General features: G+C 38.1%; 1 protein-coding gene across 2 annotated transcripts in view; it reads left to right on the top strand.

The window, feature by feature from the left end:
• Positions 1-20,894, top strand: part of LOC116178583 (WD repeat and FYVE domain-containing protein 3) — a 51,133-nt gene that overhangs the window by 18,629 nt on the left and 11,610 nt on the right. The window contains exons 8-26 of one of the 2 annotated variants that reach the window (XM_031498127.1): positions 473-642; positions 691-1,010; positions 1,059-1,212; positions 1,268-1,402; positions 1,450-1,963; positions 2,013-2,234; positions 5,589-5,902; positions 5,948-6,316; positions 6,365-6,649; positions 6,701-7,272; positions 7,324-7,777; positions 12,381-13,114; positions 13,165-13,731; positions 13,779-14,307; positions 18,778-19,016; positions 19,064-19,319; positions 19,370-19,588; positions 19,636-19,915; positions 19,960-20,194. In XM_031498127.1, coding sequence (XP_031353987.1) covers positions 473-642; positions 691-1,010; positions 1,059-1,212; positions 1,268-1,402; positions 1,450-1,963; positions 2,013-2,234; positions 5,589-5,902; positions 5,948-6,316; positions 6,365-6,649; positions 6,701-7,272; positions 7,324-7,777; positions 12,381-13,114; positions 13,165-13,731; positions 13,779-14,307; positions 18,778-19,016; positions 19,064-19,319; positions 19,370-19,588; positions 19,636-19,915; positions 19,960-20,194 — 6,568 coding nt within the window. Of the gene's footprint in view, positions 1-472; positions 643-690; positions 1,011-1,058; positions 1,213-1,267; positions 1,403-1,449; positions 1,964-2,012; positions 2,235-5,582; positions 5,903-5,947; positions 6,317-6,364; positions 6,650-6,700; positions 7,273-7,323; positions 7,778-12,380; positions 13,115-13,164; positions 13,732-13,778; positions 14,308-18,777; positions 19,017-19,063; positions 19,320-19,369; positions 19,589-19,635; positions 19,916-19,959; positions 20,195-20,894 lie in introns of both variants that reach the window. The other variant, XM_031498126.1, reaches the window with a different exon arrangement.

The following is a 20,894-nucleotide window of genomic DNA, read 5'->3' as shown; positions in this document are numbered from 1 at the left end:
TTAATTCTCAGCTGCAATTTAAAAAAAAATGTATTGTAATTCATTTCCGAAAAAGGAGTACTAAAATGAAGCAAAAAAATGTTTTTGTGGTGCACCGCAGAGCCCCCCCCCGCCACCTTCATTACTACACTAATACTTTAATGGCCCGTAACGTATGCAATTCCACCTGGCCCGTAAGTACCCAGTCCGCTCCTGTTCTAATGGATACAATACACCAAACAAATCCTCCATGAATCCATGGTCTATACTATTTAAAAGCAGTAAAACAAGTTTTTCATGGCGAAAATTAAAACAAAAATAAGTTGTGATACATCAAGTGACCAGGAAATGAATAACAATTGATGTTAAGATATACAGGGTGTTGCATTTCAAAAATACCAACATTTGGTCAAAGATTTCTACGTAAAATGCTGAAAAATATACTTACACATTATTTATATGTTACTTGGAGTACATTTTAATTTTATTTCAGGTATAATCCGTGAACTAGTCCTGACAACAGGCGGTGATGATGACATGGCCCAGCTATTAGCAACACTTCATTCTGCACCAAATTCCTCATTACAATTAAAAATTGACATTTTAAAAGCCTTACTATTATGCCTGAGAGATTCTCATCGGACCCGTACTGTATTTAGAAAGGTAAGACAGGTACATTTTTGGACCTAATCTAATCACACAAACTGGCAGGTTAACGGATTTGTCTACGTTACAAGCGTTTTACTATCATTGGAAGGAAAACTTGTCAGCCGCGAAATTAACGCAGATATACTCAATCTTTTGTACATAGTATTTCACACGATAAATACGGCAATGCGTTTTGAACCGGCGAATGCGAAATTTTTTTATCACGAAATTTGCATGACCAGTTTATGTGACACCTTACGGTTACTGGGTTGTTTTTCGAATGAGAAAGTTGAATACATTTCCGAGTGCAGTTTGGAATTGGCCAGTGTGAAGTTGCAGGATTTTTTTTACACAGTTTTCGCGAATGGAGTCTCCAATATTGTGTAAGCGTGACACTTTGTAATTGGCTTTATTTATCGGCACCCTTTCAGATTTCCAGATGAGCTGTCGCCTACTGTATGCTATGTAGTGATAATTTATAGGCTTCTCTATGATATAACACTCGATTTGTTTGATAAAGCCAATCTGTCAACGGGTGCTTTGAATATAAAATTGTCAACGAGCAACAAGCCTACCAACCAGGAGGTACACTAATACGAGATTTCGCATACTATTCAATTTATGTTCCTCATGATTGTAGACGAGTAATGGTAACTGCAATAGTGGTAAAAGATCAGCGGTAAATACATTAAATTTGAACCCTCCTACACCGGATTTAATCATCGTTCATCCAGGAATTGTGATGGCAATGTTAAAACTTTTACCGTGTATTCAGGTAACTTGGAAGAATTTTAGTAAATTTGTTTAAATATGCCCCTCTAGGACAAAAGTAGAGAGATTGCGTTAGGCTTACAACAGTACGTCGCCGAAATAATAAAGTCACTAGTTCGCAGCGAAAGAAATCAGCAAGTGATGTGCGAAAGTGGGTTTGTTGGCCACCTTTTGTCAATAGGTTCAGTACCATTACAAAATGAAAACCATCCTTTACATTCTCCACTTCAGTACATGTTGGAGCGATTAGCGGCGCAGGCGTTGGAATCGATGGATTTACGTAACTTTCTGCGATTGGGAAACCCTCTATCCTGTCTGTCATTGGGGAGCAGTGATCAAGGGGGCGGTCCCGTACCGCTGACTCGAATTAAAACTCTGGTCTCCATGACGACACCGAAAGATTTTCGCTCGCAATCCTCCTACACTCTGCCGCCTTTTGTCGAATTTGACATGTCGGCCGAAGGATTCGGCTGCCTGTATTTACCGAGTGTCGCTCCGCAATCGCCGACGGGCCCTAGTGTCGTTGCCGGCCTAGATAGCACAGTTTTAGGCGGAATTGGAGCAGGTGAATAAAATTCTTGAAATCTGCTTTTATTTATTTAATTACGTTGAAGGCGATCGAATGTTTCCACCTCAAACCGGTCTGAGTTATTCCACGTGGATTTGTGTCGATAAATTTTCGGATCCCAGAAGCGACCCCCACTGTGTAAGACTACTTACGTTAGTCCGAAATTTGAACACTACACGCGAAGATCATCTAGTGTGTTTGTCAATTGTTTTATCCGCCCGGGATAAGGCTATTATAGTGTCAACTCAAGAAACTCACATTCCACATCGTAAGTATTTAATCTTTTTTTTATGCTACAAACAAGATGGGACAAAAGCGTGATACATTTTTATGTACCTACTTGCAATCACATTTTATTAATTTTATTAAACATCAGGTCTTGTTATCTGCATTATTATCTTTAATTGATTATGGCCTAGCAAAATGTACTATAATTGCTGGAATGGGCAAAACTAGGCGCTTCTATATGGAAACTTGTGTTTCTGTCAAAGAAATGTACACCAACCAGCTTCCCAGGCTAAATACTCACTTAAAATTCAAATTTACATTCATTTTTGACATCGGAAATAGTTGCAATTTGATAAACGCAGGTTTTTGACAGCTAATTTTGAAAAATTGCAGCAGTCCTGGAAACTTTTTAAAACTTTCATCGATCACTTAAAAAATTCGTTAGACTTTATGGATTCGATTATAAAAACAGAGCACTCACTTTTTAAAACCAAGATGGCGCCTACTTCCAGTATTTACTAAAGTCACTAAATATAGAAAGTACCGCAATCCATTGGGCTCGTGGGTTAGAGAGAGAACGCATGATTTTTCCCCAAATATGGCAGAAGTTACTAGAATCTAGTAACTTTAATGTTAGGGATTGTTCCACCTGTTTGGAGATATCTGGATATGTTTTTATAAAACATGACAGTACTATGAAGTTAGGTTATAAAAAAATTACAGCTATTCAGATTTTATTTGTCAATTTTTTTAAGTTAGCAGCAAATTTGTCCAAAAATGGCGGATGATTGCGGTACTTTCTATATCTAGTGACTTTAGTATTTACGGAAGCGGCGCCATCTTGAAATTATGTTGTTTCAATTCGCAATGGTCGATTATGACTGAACCAAATTTCTATTTCAACTGCAAGTTGAACGCACACGCTACCTACCCTGTATAGTACACGTTGGACTCCTCCTCCTCCTCCTCCAATGTGCTTTCCTCCAAGGATTAGACATGAACGGAATTTTTATAGCTCACTGGTCTAAGTAGGTATTACGACACTTAACCATGGGAAAATTTCGGAACTATGGGGAAATATTTCGACAGTTGGCCCGGAGTGCGAGGTCATATGTCAGCAACTGGGATGCAAGACTGGAATTTTTTTGTAGTTGTTTTTTTTTTAAATACCTACGCAATAAAATGGATAAACAAAAATTAGGTAACTGGAATTCGCACACAAAGCAGTGATGTTGCGATAAGAACACCATTGAATAAGTAATTAAGGGGAAGTATTATTCTGTAGTAAATAGAAATCGTACCTATACAGATATTTGAGTCCGCGGCTAAGCGTTTTCGAATCTGGCCATCTGGCGTTCGACGTTTGAAACAAATTCTGAGTTTTGAAGGAACAGAGGAACAACATGCGTATAATACCGTGGAGTAATAATTACTTATTCCATGGTACTGTTTAATGTTGTACAATAGTTATTTGTTTTTAAAATCATTTAAAACGATTAATACAAACATTAAAAAAATGTACACATACACCAAAAGAATATTTACTCAAAAATCATTACAAGTAAACAGGCCTGTACGGGTCCTTAATTACCCATTAGTAAATTATGGGTTATTGTAATAGGTATATTCGTAATTGAAAATTGTTTTGCTACAAGTTTCATCGGAACTTTCTCTTATTCAAATGTGAAAAAAAAGGTATCCATGTCCTTACGGATATAAAAAAGCTCGTTAGTGTTTTTCAGCTACGTAGACTATTTGGTCAAAAAGTTACAGCCCAAAAACAGATCTCGATGATCGTTTGGTATTCAGTTGTATCAGATTTTTAGCGCATTTTTGCATTTTATTTGTAAAAAGGTAGCTTTTAATCTCACTTTGGCTGGCTGGCTGACAGCGAATACGGGAATGTTTGTAGAAAGACGAGGAGTGTACATGTATCTACCTACAACTTTAGGGACGGGGCTGCATGATGTGGGGTCAGCGACGTCTGGGCGCCATCCCCGAGCATGTTATGATTTTTCAGTTTTTTCCTTCTACAGTTTTGGTTCGATTGTTTTCAAATTGGTGCCGCCTTCTCGAGGGATAGTCTGCTTTGGGTGCCCAAAAGTTACCTTCCGCCGATTTTGTCATACAGTGTAAAGTTTCTTAAAGCTTGAATAGCGGTCTCTCTTTCTCGTGTCGTCAATAGATGCTCGAGCTATAAGAAGTGCCCCAAAAATTGAGTACTATTTTGTGAAGGGTTTTTAGCGAAATCCACCAAATGCGAATTGGGGGTGAACGGGATGTCGGAAGCGGGTAACGACAAAGGGAATGTGGTGGCCCCTGACAATATGTTATTGATGGCGATTATTCAGGGAATGCGATAAATTTAGAGTGCATTTTCGTTAAAAACCTAGGGGAAGGGAAACTACTGTCCTTTATAAGACTGAGAAGATATTGAATTTTTAAAAAATCATTCTGGAGCGGGGAGGTTGTTTAAAAAAATTTCCTTCCAATAGCAGTGAAACCAGTTTATTAACTAAACCAGACGAGTTCCGGTAGACAAATTGGCAACAGGGGCTGCACCATTGACAGCTTAGAGAAGGAAAGAGCATAGTCCAATATTGAAAGCAAGAAATGCGACTTTGAAATCTGCGCATGCGTCAAGTTCAAGCTCATTCGCCCTGTTGTTGCTAATAGGATATTGACCTCTCTGCGAGATCTCTAACCTGAAAACAAATTTAACGGAAATAGGTCAGTTTAACAGAAACTGATCAGTTAGATAAACAGATCTACATATCTATCAAACACAGGTCCGTTCATCAGAAACAGGTCTGTTCATCGAAAACAGGTTTGTGCATCAGAAACAGGTCTGTTTATCTCATCAGAATCAATCCATTTGGTTGCCTATTTAAACAAAAACAATTAGAAAGTAGAAAATTATTATTTGCATCCAGTCTTGTACCTCAGGCCAACTGCTGAAAATATGAGACCTCCAATGCAGCACTACCAAAATAACCCTGACCAACTGCCAAAACGCACAGACTAACTGACAAACGGGCCAATGCAATAGATCCTCATACTAACGCCTCACTTTTGGGGGATATGTTGCGATCTTTCACAATGTACAACAGGTTCGAAAATGTTATCTTCACGTTGGTACGCCACTGGTTTTGGTATTTTCAGGATGTATAGAATTGGCAATGTTACCTTCACGTTTGTTACAGCACTGGTTTTAATGTTTCTTATTGTTGATTTGTTGTATCGTAGTTGTTACTTTTTTTTACTTTGCGTATATAAATATCTGTTACGGGGTAAATAAATAATGTATTTGTGAAGTTGTAAAGTGACCTGTCTTGTTTGTAGTATAACTTAAATGTTTTACCACTAAAAAATGGACACTATTATGTAGATGTAGGTGAATGGGAACCCGAAGGTTCAGGTGAATACGGTGCCCGAGTTTGGTGTCCGGATATCCTTCAAGAAGGACAATGGCATCACTTGGTTGTCGTTTTAAACAGAGCAGTATTGAAAAATTCTTCGTTTTCTTTATATCTCGACGGTCAACACATGCACTCACAAAAGTTACATTATATCTCTCAAAATCCTGGCGGCGGATCGGCGAATTTAACAATTGCGTCATCTGTTTACGCTTACATAGGTACACCGCCAGCTTGGCGACGATACTCAAGGCTGTGTTGGAAGCAGGGACCCTGTCACTTAATCGAAGAGGTGAGTACCTCCTATTTTTTGATCCTTCCTTTAATTATGCTTTAGGTTTTGCAACCTGTTACCGTTACACAAATCTACCAGTTGGGCGCCCACTACATGGGGTCACTCCAAGCACCGCCCTTGCAAGGTCCCGAGCTGATGCAACCGCTAGTTCTGGAAGAGAAAGTCATATTTGGCCTTAACGCCAAGGCTGTTTCTCAGTTGACTTTAAGCCGGATTCGCAAAGTGTACAGTCGCACGGATAATAAGTCAATCGCGAAACAGTTGGGAATGTCGAGCCACGAAAACGCGACCCCTATTAAAATTTTGCACAACTCCGCTGGCCACCTTAGCGGTCCGTCCAGAACATTGGGAGGCGTTATTATTGGTTATTTGGGCGTCAGAGTGTTTTGTGCTCGTCCCGTTGCTAATGTTGTAAGTTTTACATGTAAAATTTAAGTGGGGTACACCCGATTGTTTTAGGTCGATACTGTCGGCGGATGTTCGGTGCTGTTGGGACTAATTGCTATGGCTCAAGATGTTGAGAGTTTGTACGCAGGTGTGAAGGCTTTGGTGTGCGTTGTACGAGGCAATAAGGTGGCACAAGCCGAAATGGATCGCAAACGCGGCTATCAGACTTTAGCAATGCTTTTACGACGAAAACGCCTTCTGCTCAACTCGCACATCTTGCATTTGTGCTTTAGTTTGGTGGGAACTGTGGATAGTGGTCGTGAGACTTCTGCTATACCGAACTTGACCGCATTTCAAGTACTATCCGAGCGTGAGTCTGCAGACACTAGTAAAAAAAGCTTCTTGTAGGATTTGCTGTGCGATTTAGAAGTTTGGCATGAAGCGCCAGGAGAATTGCTGCGCTCACACCTTGAGCACCTCTTTGAATTGACGTCAGAATCGAGTGAAAAAAGAAATAATATTTGGATCATGCGAGATTTGCAGTTGGTCACAAAACTGTTGCACATAACATCGGATCTAAAACACCACGCGACGCGTCAGGTGTTGTACTCATTGTTATCCGTCTTACTCGGGGGACAACCGAGGCAGTCGGATTTGCTTTGGTTCGGACAATTTATTGCAGCTACTTTACCCGTATCTTCCATTCCAAGTGAGAAAACCATCACTTTGCTCGAAGGAGACGGAGAGAAGGAAGGCGAAGGCGAACATATCATTTTAAGAAACCGTTGCCTCAGTCTTCTCCATTCGATGTTGTTTACTTCAAGAAATACTGTTAGCGTTATGGTTTGCGATGAGGTCGTTCGTACATTGGGCTACGATTGGGTATTACTATTTATACAACCACACTTACATTCCACTACTGTGATTTGGGCTTTGCGAGTGCTCGTCGTCTTATGTTCGATATCCGCTTTAATGAATAGGTTTGATTTGATATCAGTGTCAAGTAAATACACAATAAAGGTACGTTGCAGATTTCGCGAAGGTACCAGTAACGGCGGATGGCTACATCACACCGAAATTGTAACTCATAACAAGATGGCGGTGGTACTGGGCTATCATGCCAATAACTTGCATGGGATTGATGCGAAATCCGAACTGTTACACATTCCCGGATTTCAAGTTCTCGGTTGGCTGTTGCCGACACATTTGGAAATTGCGGAAGTGTATTTCTTATTGACCGCATTAATGATGGGACAGCCCGTGAAATTGCTACCGGTAAATTGTACTAAATTTGATTTGGACTCGGTGTGGGCTTACCTTTGGGGGTCGTCCTTAAATAACCAACCGGTTAGCAGTGTAGCACCTAGAATAAATTTATGTTCCGAAGCTGTTGTTGTTCTTCTGTCCATGGCAAGGTCAATGTTACATAGCGAACATGCTGGGCTTCCTGATTGGTTAATGGATCATCCTATTTCGATAGTTCAGGTAAGTTTCATTCAGGGTTGGCGATAAACCCTGAGTCAATAGTTCACGTTTCAAATTGGTTAAACATGTGTAAATTTGTTGTTTGTTTTGCTATGCATTAAAAGGGATGATTGCTTAAAATTCCGGGAAATTCTGCACATAAAGTTTATTGATAGTAAGAGTTTGAACGATGCTACAGACTGTGATTTGAACTTTGACAGTTTTTAAGTGGTATTGTGTTTCTTTTGTTTCAAAGCCAACTTGATTAGCTTCAATATTGCATTAAAAATTGTGAATGTTCCTAATTTACGCAATAATCAGATTTCAAAATGCAGTTTTCACTGATATTTCTCACTTTTTCATTTATTTAAAAAAAAACTGCAAAGTTTATGTTAATGTCACATCGCGCCCTCTACCACTCATCACATTTACTAAAAAGATTCTATTCTTGTAAAATATGATTCAACAAAGAGAGCTCTTTCCAACCAGACCTATTATGTGAAAATCTGTTAACCTAAACCAAAGTTACATTCAATTCCTTAAAGAGATGTTCCCCTTCCCCCACCCCTCATATTTTAAGAGCTAGAGCAATTTGTGCTGCAGCAAAATGATGCAAAATTGATACAAGATTGCTATGCATGTATTTTTTATGCATGTTTGTTGGGAGAAAAAAAGTCATATTTCTACTTAACCTAAAGTCACTAAATATAGAAAGTACCGCAATCCATTGGGCTCGTGTGTTGAGAGAACGCATGATTTTGCCCAAAAATGGCGGAAGTTACCAGATTCTAGTAACTTTAATGTTAGGGATTGTTCCACCTGTTTGGAGATATCTGTATATATTTTTATAAAACATGACAGTACTACGAAGTTAGGTTATAAAAAATTACAGCTATTCAGATTTTATTTGTCAATTTTTTTAAGTTGGCAGCAAATTTGCTCAAAAATGGCGGATGATTGCGGTACTTTCTATATCTAGTGACTTTAACTTTACCATGAATCGTACGCCCTCTAGCGGCTAAGCTAGAAACTTGAAAATAATTTCCAGCGATTTTTCTTGAGCCCTTTTGTTAACAAAATTTGGTTCCCGAAGCTGTGCAATTAACGGTTCCATTGATATAGCCTATTACCATTATTAATGGGACACCCTGTACAGTGTTTCTAAATATGATGTTAATACGGAAGGGGCTAATTCTTTGACTTATTATTACTAAAAGTTCATATAAACATAGGTCCGTAAGCGATTCGTTACCAATCTATAGGGTGTTAAAATGTCAAGATTTTTAGGTTTTTTCTTTATCTCTTGCAGCTTTGCGATATTTAGCTGAAATAAATAAATAAAATTTGGAATATAAGTTATGCTGAAGGGCTTACATCATGCCAATTATTATAGTGAGAATCTACAGGGCGTTGTTTTTTCAGGGCTCATTGTCCATAATCTCCCTCTTAACTCTTTTTCCTGTGCCACTGGTAGATTGTGAAACAAGAATTTGATTTTCTGGTTTGTTTAGAAACTCTTTGGTAATTTTTTCGTATCTGTGACCGTTATCTCAATTTTCCGTAGTTAGCTAATAAAAGTATAATTTTTAAAATCGTCCAGATGGCTTTATTTGGATAATATCTTGTGTTTGCTGATTTAAATTATAAATTGTACGGTAGGGATGTAACACCCTGTATATCGTTAACGAAGCGTTTCCGGGCCTATGTTTATGTGAACTTGTTAATAAAATTAGCGAATGGATTAGCCCATTCCATATTTAAATTATATTTAGGACTTTATTATTTGGAAAGTTGCGCAAAAACCCACACACCACCATATTTTTGTCATGGAGGGGGTCACCCCTTAAGCTCCCCCTAGCTCAACTCACTTTGTCATCCCTTAAATTAAAGGTCTCATTGAGTAGTATTCATTTGCATGAGACATACGTCCAACCCTTTCCCAAAGTTTCATCGCAATCTGATAAACATTCACTTTTATTAATATAGATTCGACATTTGTTACATACAGGGTGTTTCATATAACCATGTAAAAAGAAATTTGGGTGGTAGAGGGGATCAAAACAAGTACTTTTTCCAAATAAACCAAGGCTAACGTGTTTCGTTTGGGAGCCACCCTCAAAAGAAGTGGTAAAATTTGCAGTTCATTTCATTTCATCATTACTTACAGTTTTTTTAGCAGTTTTATTACGTGTACTACTACTATTTCTTTTATTTGTTGCCGTAGCACTAACTTGTTCTCTCTTCTGCTTCATAGCATGCTGTTTTATTGTTTATTGGCTCTTTGAAAATGTTCTCCCCATATTTCAATCACGTTTTCTTCTTCAAATATAATTATTTCCACTTTTCTCTTTCCCGAGCGTTTTTAATACTCTCTAAAACCACTTATGGGTGCCTGAACCCATCTTTTCTCTGAATTTCATGGGTGTTCTGGGTTCCACCATCTAGTTTGTTTTTTATTATTGTTTATCCCTATTACTCCACAGGTTTCTTTTCCATCTGCTAAGATTGTATTTTGGATGGTTCAGCCATACTTCTTCTATGTTTTTCTTTATATTTGAGTGCCACTTCTTTTTCATATAATATGTAGGTTTTAATTTTCTTTTTTTTGTTTCGCTTTTGTTTTCTTCGCCTTTTGCGATTCTTTGCGGCCATAATACATTTCTGTTGATTGAAATAAGCTTTTCTCTGGTATATTTCTGTATTTATTTATGTGCAAAGAAGCTGTTTGTTGTTACCATATTATGTTTGTCATGAAAAACTCAATAAGTATTGTTTTGTTGTTTCATCATCTTTTCTCCCTACTTTATTGAGAACTCCTATTACTATTCTTCCCTCTACATCTTGTGTTTCGTCATCCATTTTTTTTCAAAAAATTGTCTTTCAATTTTAACGTTTAGTATTGTTTTATTTACTGCCATCTATTTTCTTACATGTTTTATAATATCGGGATATACAATACAGCCTACAGCCACCTTTACCCTCTGCTTACTTTTTACTCTGTTGTATATCATGTGGCCTTTTTCTAATTCTGTTTCGCCTTTCTCTTTTTCCCTAATTTCCTTTGTGCTTAATTACTCAGTTTCTTTGTATATTCTTCAACTAATTAATTTTCTTGCATGAGTATGCTCCTAATGTCATCTTGAATTATACAGGGTGAACATTTTGTCTGGAACACTGGATACATATTCAAAACACCTTTTTATGGCATCTAAAACTATAAAAAGTTTGCTATCAATCTACATACTTTGTGGTTAGTGGCGTACTTCTGCGTGGTCGAGGGGGGGCATATTTTCTTTAATGGCAACCACTAGTTTTCATTATATATTATCAAAGAGCACACTTTTTGGTATATAGCACTTTTTATATTATAATCAAATTAAAGACGAAAAACTCAAAATAAAGAAGTGTTAATTAATTTTATAATTGGTACTAGTTTTACCATGTTTTTTACGTTGTCATATTAAAAAAAGATTAATTGTTTAATGTACCTCACGAAAAATAGTGATTTTCATGAAAAGAATAAGAATATGTAACGGAAACCAGTAGTTTCCATTAAAAAAATATATGCTCCTCTTCACCATGCAGAAGTACGCCACTGATCACAAATTTAAATAATGTAAATTGAGTTCCTTTTAAAAAAATCTTGTGTTGCAGATGTATCCAATGTTTCAGACAAAATGCTCACTCTGTATATACTATTGATTGTTGCGTTTTAAATCTCGATGTTTCAATCAGTTTCTCTGTACTCCTTTTCTCAGTGGTCAGTATGTAATTTTATGTTTCTATGGGTTGTAGTTTTTTTTATTATTCATTTTTGTACCATTGTTTTATTTTTAAATTAGTAACAGACATTACAGTTTTCATCATCAGAGGTAGTAGTTCTTTGTTTTTCACTAAATAAGAACTGCTACATAGTGGATCGGTTGCTATTAATGAATGTTTTTTCCAACAATAACATTATTCTTTGCAAAAACATCCCTTAACAACATTGTTAGTCTGACAAATATAATACCGGCCGTTAGTCCAAGTACTTTTGCTATTATGTAGCTCTAAAATAAGCACTGACCTGAAGAACCTAAAAACACATTGTGAAATGAAAGAGCCTGCTATCAACCACATTCTGCTGTAAAATGCACGCGCTATATGAAAGCATATACAGTAATATTCATGTAGGAGTAGACATAAGGATTTCCTATGTCTACTTTCAAATGATAAAAAGTCTTCTGAAGGACGCCTAATTTTATGCAACCAAAATAACTTCTTAAAACAAATAAAGATATTTGAATATTGTTGCTTTGACTTCACAGAAAATAAATCTCTTAAGTTCCTTTAGCTGTTATCGGTACTATACCGATTGGAAATATCAACTTTTTCTTTAGTTAATTATACAAACGAAAATTAGAATACCGAAGTCAAAGCCGTATTCAAATTAATTAATTAAGGTGACAGGCAGATCTTCATTTGTTGTAGGTAGCTATTTTGGTTGCATAAAGTTAGGCGTCCTTCAGAAGACTTTTAATCATTTAAAAGTAGACATAGGAAATTCCTATGGGAAATCCCTATGTCTACTTCAACATGAATATCACTGTATGTTGGTTGCTATTTGACAAATGTATATTTATAGGTCCTCTTCTCGTTGTACCACAATCTGCCAGATTTTATGCCCATATTTATGTCGGCCGAAGTTCTGGGTGCTCTCGCCAGTGTACTGTTTCCTATGGCTAACTCGAATAACGACAGTGGTGAAAGCAGTAACGGTTCAACGCCTCTAGTAGATGACGTGGATTCCGTAATCATAGTGGCAAATACTACCGGAGACGAGTGCGCCTTGACTTCTCACTCTGCACGACAATTCATAATCGACTTTATAAGAGTCATAGTGGTGGATTCACTTAGTTTGTCGGTTACCGGGAAAACATCTCCGGTCATTGATTTGGTGTTGGATGCGTATCCAGAAAGTGCGAGTGTCTCACAGCAGACTTGCTATCAGACGGAAATTTTGGATACACTTATGGATCACCTGCTTGCGGCCGACATGCTGGTAGGCGATCAAGCCGCAATACCGATAGTTCCTTTAGCGAATGCACACGTTCACCATGTTGCTCCAAACGTCTTTTATTTAACCGCCAGAATTGTTGATAAGTTGTGGCAAGGCGCCCTTACCAAAGATCCACACGAAGTTTTCGATTTTATCGTGAAATTAATCGGTCAAGCTAAACGACGGTCTGGAAATTTTTCTCTCGAATGTTTATATCACTGTCTGAATCGTTGTATCTTGTTCTTATTGTCGCGACCAACTAACTCAATCGCCGATCAAATGTCAGTGTTGGAGGCACTACACAAACTTACAACAAACAGGTGAGGTGAATTGTAAGATATTTGCCGTAGTAATTGTTGATTGTTCTTAGGTTAATAGTGTTCGGAGCTGGAAATCACGAATTGGATTTTATAGGGTGCCTTACGTATTGCCTATTACAGCTAACTGCCGATATGAAAATAATGTTAGATTGTAATATGCGTACTATGTGGCATGTAAATCCAACAAGCGATCTTGAGTGCAGAGACGAACATTTGAATCATCATCAAGCGCGGAATTTAATGGCAGGCGCCGCATTGCGTGTTTGGGAGGAGTTGTACGTGTGCAAAAAGCCTGCCATTGAAGAGGTTTTCAAAGTAACGTTGATAGTTTCGAGTCAAAACGCTAAGGCGCCCGATTTAACTGTAATGCGAGAACAAGTGTGCGAGGCAGCTACAAAGTTATGGTTGAATTACGTCGACGCAGAACGCAAAGCCGTTTACCGGGTGCCCTGGGAGCTACACAATCAGTTGCAATCGAAGATTCATAAAGTAACGGGTGGTTTAACGAGGTTAGCTAGTAGAACAAAAGTCAAAAGAGATGAGGTTACAAGAGTGAAAGTTCATATGGGAAAACGGCAAGCTTTACAGTGGATGTTAAATCACGTTAATATTGTTAAGTAAGTGTATTCGCATGTAAATCGCGCAATTCTAAACAAATTTGCAGAACCTTGGCAGAAATGCGCAGAAATCAACATCAAAACACCGCCCAACACACGCAGCGCTACGTTTACCAAGAGTGGATCCAAACCGAAAACGAACTAACTCGCGAACGCGGCTTATGGGGTCCACCAGAACCTTCCCATTTGGACAAGTGGATGTTAGACATGACCGAAGGACCTCACCGAATGCGAAAGAAAACAATGAAAAACGATATTTTCTATCTTCACTACCCTTACAGGCCCGAACACGAGAAAGGTATACTGAAATACAAAGTTGCCACAAGTCACCACAGCAAGGAATACTATAACGCCGTACAATTACGTCAGCTGAACGGCGTTTGCGGTATGGTCGAACCAGAAAAACGAGAAGAAGCTCTGTCAGAGGAACCCAATCCTATGCCGTTAACAGTCCCACCTTTGGCCCGATTGAAATCCGAACCAGACGATACACAAGAGGAGAATGAGACCGAAGAGGAGCCCACTCCACCGCCTGATAATCAAACACTTCTTAGACTTTTGGAGGAACACGAAAAGGTAAAGTAGGCAGAAGGTTTGTGTTTTCACGGTATCTTGGTTATGATTTTTAAGGCTAAATGAAAGTTTGCATAATATCAAATTTTGCTTCTACAAAAAAAGTCGTCACTCCTACCAGCTGATGGTAGAATCGGTTCTAACCTTTGCTTTGATTCCCCTGAAATGCTCCTTCAGTTGCCATCTTAATTCATAGTCTTATTGAAAAGCGGATAGGTGGGATTTCCCTTCATTCACTTTGATTTGTTTATTTAAATTGATTTTATTTTTTCTCATAGCATCAATAGTGTCAGTTAACGTTTTATTATTTTAAAATTGCACAAGCAAAAAAAAACAATTGAGTATATACAACAGGAAATAACAGTAACCATTTCTCGTAATAATTATAACAAAGATTTAAGAAATAAAAAAAAACTAAAGGTTTTGCAAACCCACTTTTTAAGAAATGATGATTTCTTAACCTGTCAAAGGATTGACCGTAGTCGGCTCACCTAAGCTACTGAACAGAACAAAAATTCCTCACTTATTTTATTTTTCAGCGTAACACTGACTTGTGTTTTAGCCAATCACAGTGAAGGTCAAAGACCTGCGACTCACGCGGCTCTTTTGATATAAAGTCGCGGCTCTCCGTATTTTTCTAAAGAAATTAGTTTATTTGTTCGAAATTCGCCTTTATAATTAATCTTATTTGTTTACGAAATCAAAACACACTTGCAGCAAATAATTAGATAATTTGTGATACTTGTTTACTTTCTGGTATTCTTTTGTTTTTTTATTATAGCAGCCTACTTTGATATATAAACACGTAATTAATTAATGAGTAGGTACTTTTGTGAAAAATATTGAATAACACAAAAACTGTGGGGTTTAAGCACAGGGCACCCCGTATAAACATTGAAGAGAACACCAAAGAGAATCGAATAGCGAAATAAAATAGTGGTAGTTCCATTTGAAAAAGAATAGTTATAGCACTATGGCATTGAAACAAGTAAAAATATGCTGAATGTTCTATTTAAAAAGATCAGTTATTTATTGACATCTTAAAAATGGGACACCCTGTACTAAAGTCACTAAATATAGAAAGTACCGCAATCCATTGGGCTCGTGTGTTAGAGAGAGAACGCATGATTTTTGCCCAAAAATGGCGGAAGTTACGATTATTATTTAAAAATTTTAAAATTGCACAAGCAAAAAAAACCAATTGGGCATATACAGGAAACAGAATTTCTTGTAATAATTATAACAAGATTTAAGAACTAGAGATTCTGCAAACCCACTTTTTAAGAAATGTTTTTAAAAACCCTTGAAAAGCAAAAAAAATCGCCAAAAACTTATGAATATTCATTTATTCACGTCCTAATAGAAATTGTTTGTAGAAATTTTCTTTAATTTCTTCGAAAGTTTCAAATAAATGTGGCGGTACAACTTGTACTAGGAATATTTTGTATAATTTTTAGAAACCATTTTCGAAACTGCAACTGGAATTATGCTAAAATCATGAAAAAATCCTTTACTTCAAAATCATCCTATATAAGTTCTTCCTGCAGCTTTCGTCAATCTTATCAAATTTTCCTATACAGGGTGTTCCTAAATGTGATGTAAATACGGAAGGGCTTATTCTTTAGTATAGTATAATATCGTAGGTCTCAATGCATATATAGTTCTTATTGTACCATGCGCGGCCCTCCCGTCTTCCCCGGTTATCCTGGTTATATGAAAAGTCGGCTGTACACCTTTGCCACAAATGAAAAATTTTTACCTCAGGCTAGGTTCAAACACCCGACCTCCGGCTATGTAGCCCAACGCTCTCCCACTGAGACACATAGTTGGGTTGTTACTTGACGCGACTGTGAATCGACCCTCCTGGAAAGCAAATTAGTTCTCCGAAAGGTGTCCCCCTTTCTCTGCATAAAATGTTAATCGGTTAGCACACCATTTGTCTAGGACTTCGCCTAGGATGGGGAGAAGGCTAATTGGCATCATACCCTGTCCTGCCGGTTAGGGAGCCATACTATTTTTTTGACTTTTCATGCCATGGGAAAGTGACCCAACCTTATGCATGAATTAGAGATGTTACGGAGGTTATGAAAGTAGGAAAGTTATATCGGAGGTTGAGGGGGTGAAAGGGGTGGCTGTGGACTATTGACCACAAGCGCCAGACGTGGGCGGGATTGCCGTCTAAGCATTCGTTCGCCTGGAGTACTAGGACCTCTGGCACTTGTACCATCAAGTGTTTGGGAGGCACCCGGGTTATTTCAACCTCTGACTCGCTTTCTCTCCAAGCGCTTTTATTGCTATTTGTGCCAGTATTGTTTCCCGTGTCTTGTGTATCTGAAACTAAATTCCATTAATTACCCTTTTTTCCTGCGCCTGTGGAGTGCTGTAGGTGAAGACATGTTTGTACTCCGACTAGGGCCGATAATGACGGGGGCTTTAGAGAGCTGGGCATGTTTCTCTTTTCCTCTACCCGATCTTTGGAGGAGCGGCGCCCGTCCTGTCAATGCGTTTCTAAGAAAGACTGATTCGTCATTGTCTCCCATATTCATAATCTACAACAGAAATATTTTAAAGCAGCACAATTCGCAGGGAAATTCCCTGTTGTCCACCTCCGGTTTAGTGCCGGCTACCTTTTCTGTAGGGGCGAGCCTGTCGACACCGTGCGGACTGAGGAATAAAGGTGGGCGGAGCGCGTCCTCTTCGGCTGAAGGACCGAGGAGGCTGTCATGCTAACTCCACCCTAAGCGCTTAGCGTGGTTTCTTCGCCTTTCAAAGGATTGATCGAAGTCGGCTCACCTAAACTACTGAACAGAACAAAAATGCCTCACTTGTTTTATTTTTGAGCTTAATACTGACTCGTGTTTTAACCAATCACAGTAAGGTCAAAGCTTCCCTCTGTTTTCTACAACTACCTTCTTAAAATGAATATAATTTAGCATTCTACAGACAATTTTGCACCTTATATGTTATGTCCGTCGCTCCGTCCGTCCGTCCGAGTTAAACTTTTGTAATTGGGGGGAGGGGGAACACACGTTTCACTACCATTCATGGTATTATAATGAAAGGTCTCATCGAAATAAACTGGTTTGTACAAACTATAACTTTCCCGGGCGACTCTTTTTCGAGATAAGTGGGCGACGGGGCTTGGGGGGGGGGTGGAACTGGTTTTATCCTTCATGGTACTCTAATGAAAGATCTCAACGAACGGAATTAATTTCTGCTAACCATAGTCCTCCTCCTCGCCTCCTTATCAGGATCGGATATATTCCCTTATATCTCCAGAACGGATTGTCGGAAGAGGGTACTCACAAAGCGCGATTGGGACGTCTGGAAGTGATCAAAGTGTCAAAACTTTAAGAGCGAATATCTCAAAAAGAGTTTGTTGGAGGAAAGTACTCTCAAAGGCAAAATCTGCAGAATGGATTGTCGGAGGACTTTGAATGTATTCCAGGCGGTCTTTAAATGTTTGTGTGTAAAGGGCTTCTTCCCCTTATAACCCCACCATTTCCTAAGCAATTTCGGTGTAAAAAATGTGCTTGCACAATTCATACTTGTTGATAATTTGAGGTTGGTCATAGAAATAATAATTAATAAATTTGTTAACATAAGAAAGAAATATAAAATAATCAACTGTAGATTAGCAAATGATTGTAATAATTTAAAAAATACATAGAGGACGCGTCAAAATACGAGGCCTATTTGAAAAAAATTTGACTTCATAGAATAAAAATAATTGTCATAAATGAAAAAAATTAACTTTAATTAATTTTTAATAGTGCATTAAACATTATTGTAATGTATTTTGGGCAAAATCCAATTTGTAGTCAAATAAAAATAAATTGCCGAAATCAAAGTACCTACCGCAAAGAATCAAAATAGGTATACAGAGTGTACTTAATTTAAATTTCCGAAATTTAGGGACACTTTTGGAAATATCAGAAGAACAATAATTTTAAACACAGAAGTCTTTTATAATGTCAACCACCAACTATTTATCACTGGAAACCTTTTGAAAGAACACTTCTGGAATCTGCTTAGAAATATTCCTTGACTATGAGAAACTTTTTTGTGAATATCCTCAGGAGCTTCCTTAGAAATATTTGTAGAAAAACCATCTTGGAAAACATTTTTAAGAAACTTCATTTAAATTATCAAATTCATACGAACCACGCCCAATTTTACTTAAAAATGTAAGGGGTTTTCTTAAGGTATTAAAAAAAACATTTGTGTGTGTGTGTGTGTGATTATTGTCTCAAAACGTGAATTATACAATGAAAAAAAGTGGCCCTACTTTACTACCTTGGGCAACACCGGTCAAAATAGATTCTGGTTGAATTTGCCAATTTCTCGTACAATACTGTCGGTATGACAAAAGCAAACTATTACATGGGCCATGTTAAGGTTTTAAAAATCATAACAAAGATTGTAATTAATGTGCAAAAAAGTGAAGGGGAAAAATTAAGACAATTTTTTTAGATAACAAACATGTTTCGTTGCGCCAGAATACAGGGACTGGATACAACTGAAGGTTTGCTCCTGTTTGGACAGGAGCATTGCTACGTCGTCGACGGTTTCACTCTATTAAAAAACAGAGAAATACGAGACATCGATAGCGTCTCATCGGAAGGATACGAACCAATATTACCGAATCCGGGTTCTCCGAGGTGTTCCAGATCGATGCGTCAGTGTTCGAAGTTTTCCTACGAGGACATCAGGTACAATATAACGATAGTTTATTGTTCTACTGATCGCGTTAATTTAGGGAGGTTCATAAACGAAGATATCTGTTACAACCGATGGCTCTTGAAGTGTTTTCCGGTGACGGTCGAAATTATCTATTGGCATTCCCTAGGAAGGTACGCAATAAGGTGTATCAGCGTTTTATGGCGACCGCTACCGGTATCGCTGATAGCGCGCAGCAGTCTGTTGCCGGTCAGAAACGTACAGCGAACGTAGAACAAGCTACTAGTTTATTATCGAACTTGATTGGTGAGACGAGTGTGACACAACGATGGGTGGTACGTCGATTTACAAGCTTGTAATTGATTTTGAGACTACCACTTTGTAGAGAGGCGAAATTTCAAATTTTCAATATTTAATGCATTTAAACACGTTGGCCGGACGTTCCTATAATGATCTCATGCAGTATCCTGTATTTCCATGGATTCTAGCCGACTACGATTGCGAAGAGTTGGACTTGACTGATAGTTGTACATTTAGAGATTTTACTAGACCCATGGGCGCGCAAAGTCCCGACCGATTAGACCAGTTTAAGAAGAGGTTTAAGGTAACGATTTTTAAAGGTAAACGCCCGCGTTAAAAATAATTGATTAGGAATGGGACGATCCACACGGCGAAACGCCCCCCTACCACTTTGGTACACATTATTCGAGTGCTATGATCGTTTGCTCTTACCTTGTCAGACTGGAGCCGTTCACTCAACATTTCCTAAGACTGCAAGGTGGCCATTTCGATTTGGCAGATAGAATGTTTCATTCGGTTAAGGAAGCATGGCTGTCTGCGTCTAAACATAATATGGCCGATGTTAAGGAACTCATACCCGAATTTTTCTATTTACCGGAATTCCTGTGTAACTCCAATCAGTTTGATTTGGGTACGTGAAACACAATAGGACGAATTTGCTAGTTTTAATTTTAGGTTGTAAGCAAAGCGGGGTGGCCTTAGGAGATGTCGTTTTGCCACCTTGGGCGAAACAAGATCCAAGGGAGTTTATTCGGGTACACAGGTTGGCCCTCGAATGCGATTATGTGTCTCAAAATCTGCACCATTGGATTGACTTGATTTTTGGATACAAACAGCAGGGTCAGGCGGCTATTGACTCGATCAATGTCTTCCATCACTTGTTTTATGAGGGAAATGTGGATATTTACAAGTAAGATTTGGTAGAAAATGATAATTCAAATGAAATTGCTTTAGTTAATTTGATTTCTTAAAAATGTTTCATTTACTTTCTGTTAAACGCAAGGGGGAGTACCAGGCTGACAGATAGATTTGAGTTCAGGATAGGGGTATGTTATCACAACTGTTTTTGCAATAGCCCACGCAATCCCGCCACAATGTGCAGTGTGTCTTATTTGGTTGAGACTCCAGTATATCTCAGGTTGCGGTTTTTGCGACTCTGTGCCACTTTTTGTTAAACTCTTAATACTACAAACAGAATCAATGTAGGTATGTTTGTTGCTGAGATACAGGGAGGAAACGAAAAGTTTGACTTTTGGGATGTTATCGTATCTTACCATCCATAAAACTACGTTTTTTGTGATATTTTTACGTAGAAACCAGAGACATTGCCAAACAATTTTTGGACTACAGTTTTTGAGATATGACCCAATGTTGGTGTTTTTTCAGTGCAACACCCTGTATATTTTAACGACAATTGTTTCTGATTCTTTTTCCTGATTACATTGATTGAATTTAGAATTTTTAGGTGAACAAGTTAATTAATTGACCGGATTGAAATTCCAAAATTTGGTAGTCCAGTTAACATCCATTGTTGATTGCAATTTTTGGGTCAAGCGAGAGGTCCCTTATCTACCATCTACGTAAACTGCACAAACAAAATCAGCTAACAA

The sequence above is a fragment of the Photinus pyralis genome, unplaced genomic scaffold (assembly GCF_008802855.1).
Source record: "Photinus pyralis isolate 1611_PpyrPB1 unplaced genomic scaffold, Ppyr1.3 Ppyr1.4_LG8, whole genome shotgun sequence".
Taxonomy (NCBI): domain Eukaryota; kingdom Metazoa; phylum Arthropoda; class Insecta; order Coleoptera; family Lampyridae; genus Photinus; species Photinus pyralis.
Note: the sequence above shows the minus strand (reverse complement) of the source record. Positions and strands in the feature narration are given on the sequence as shown.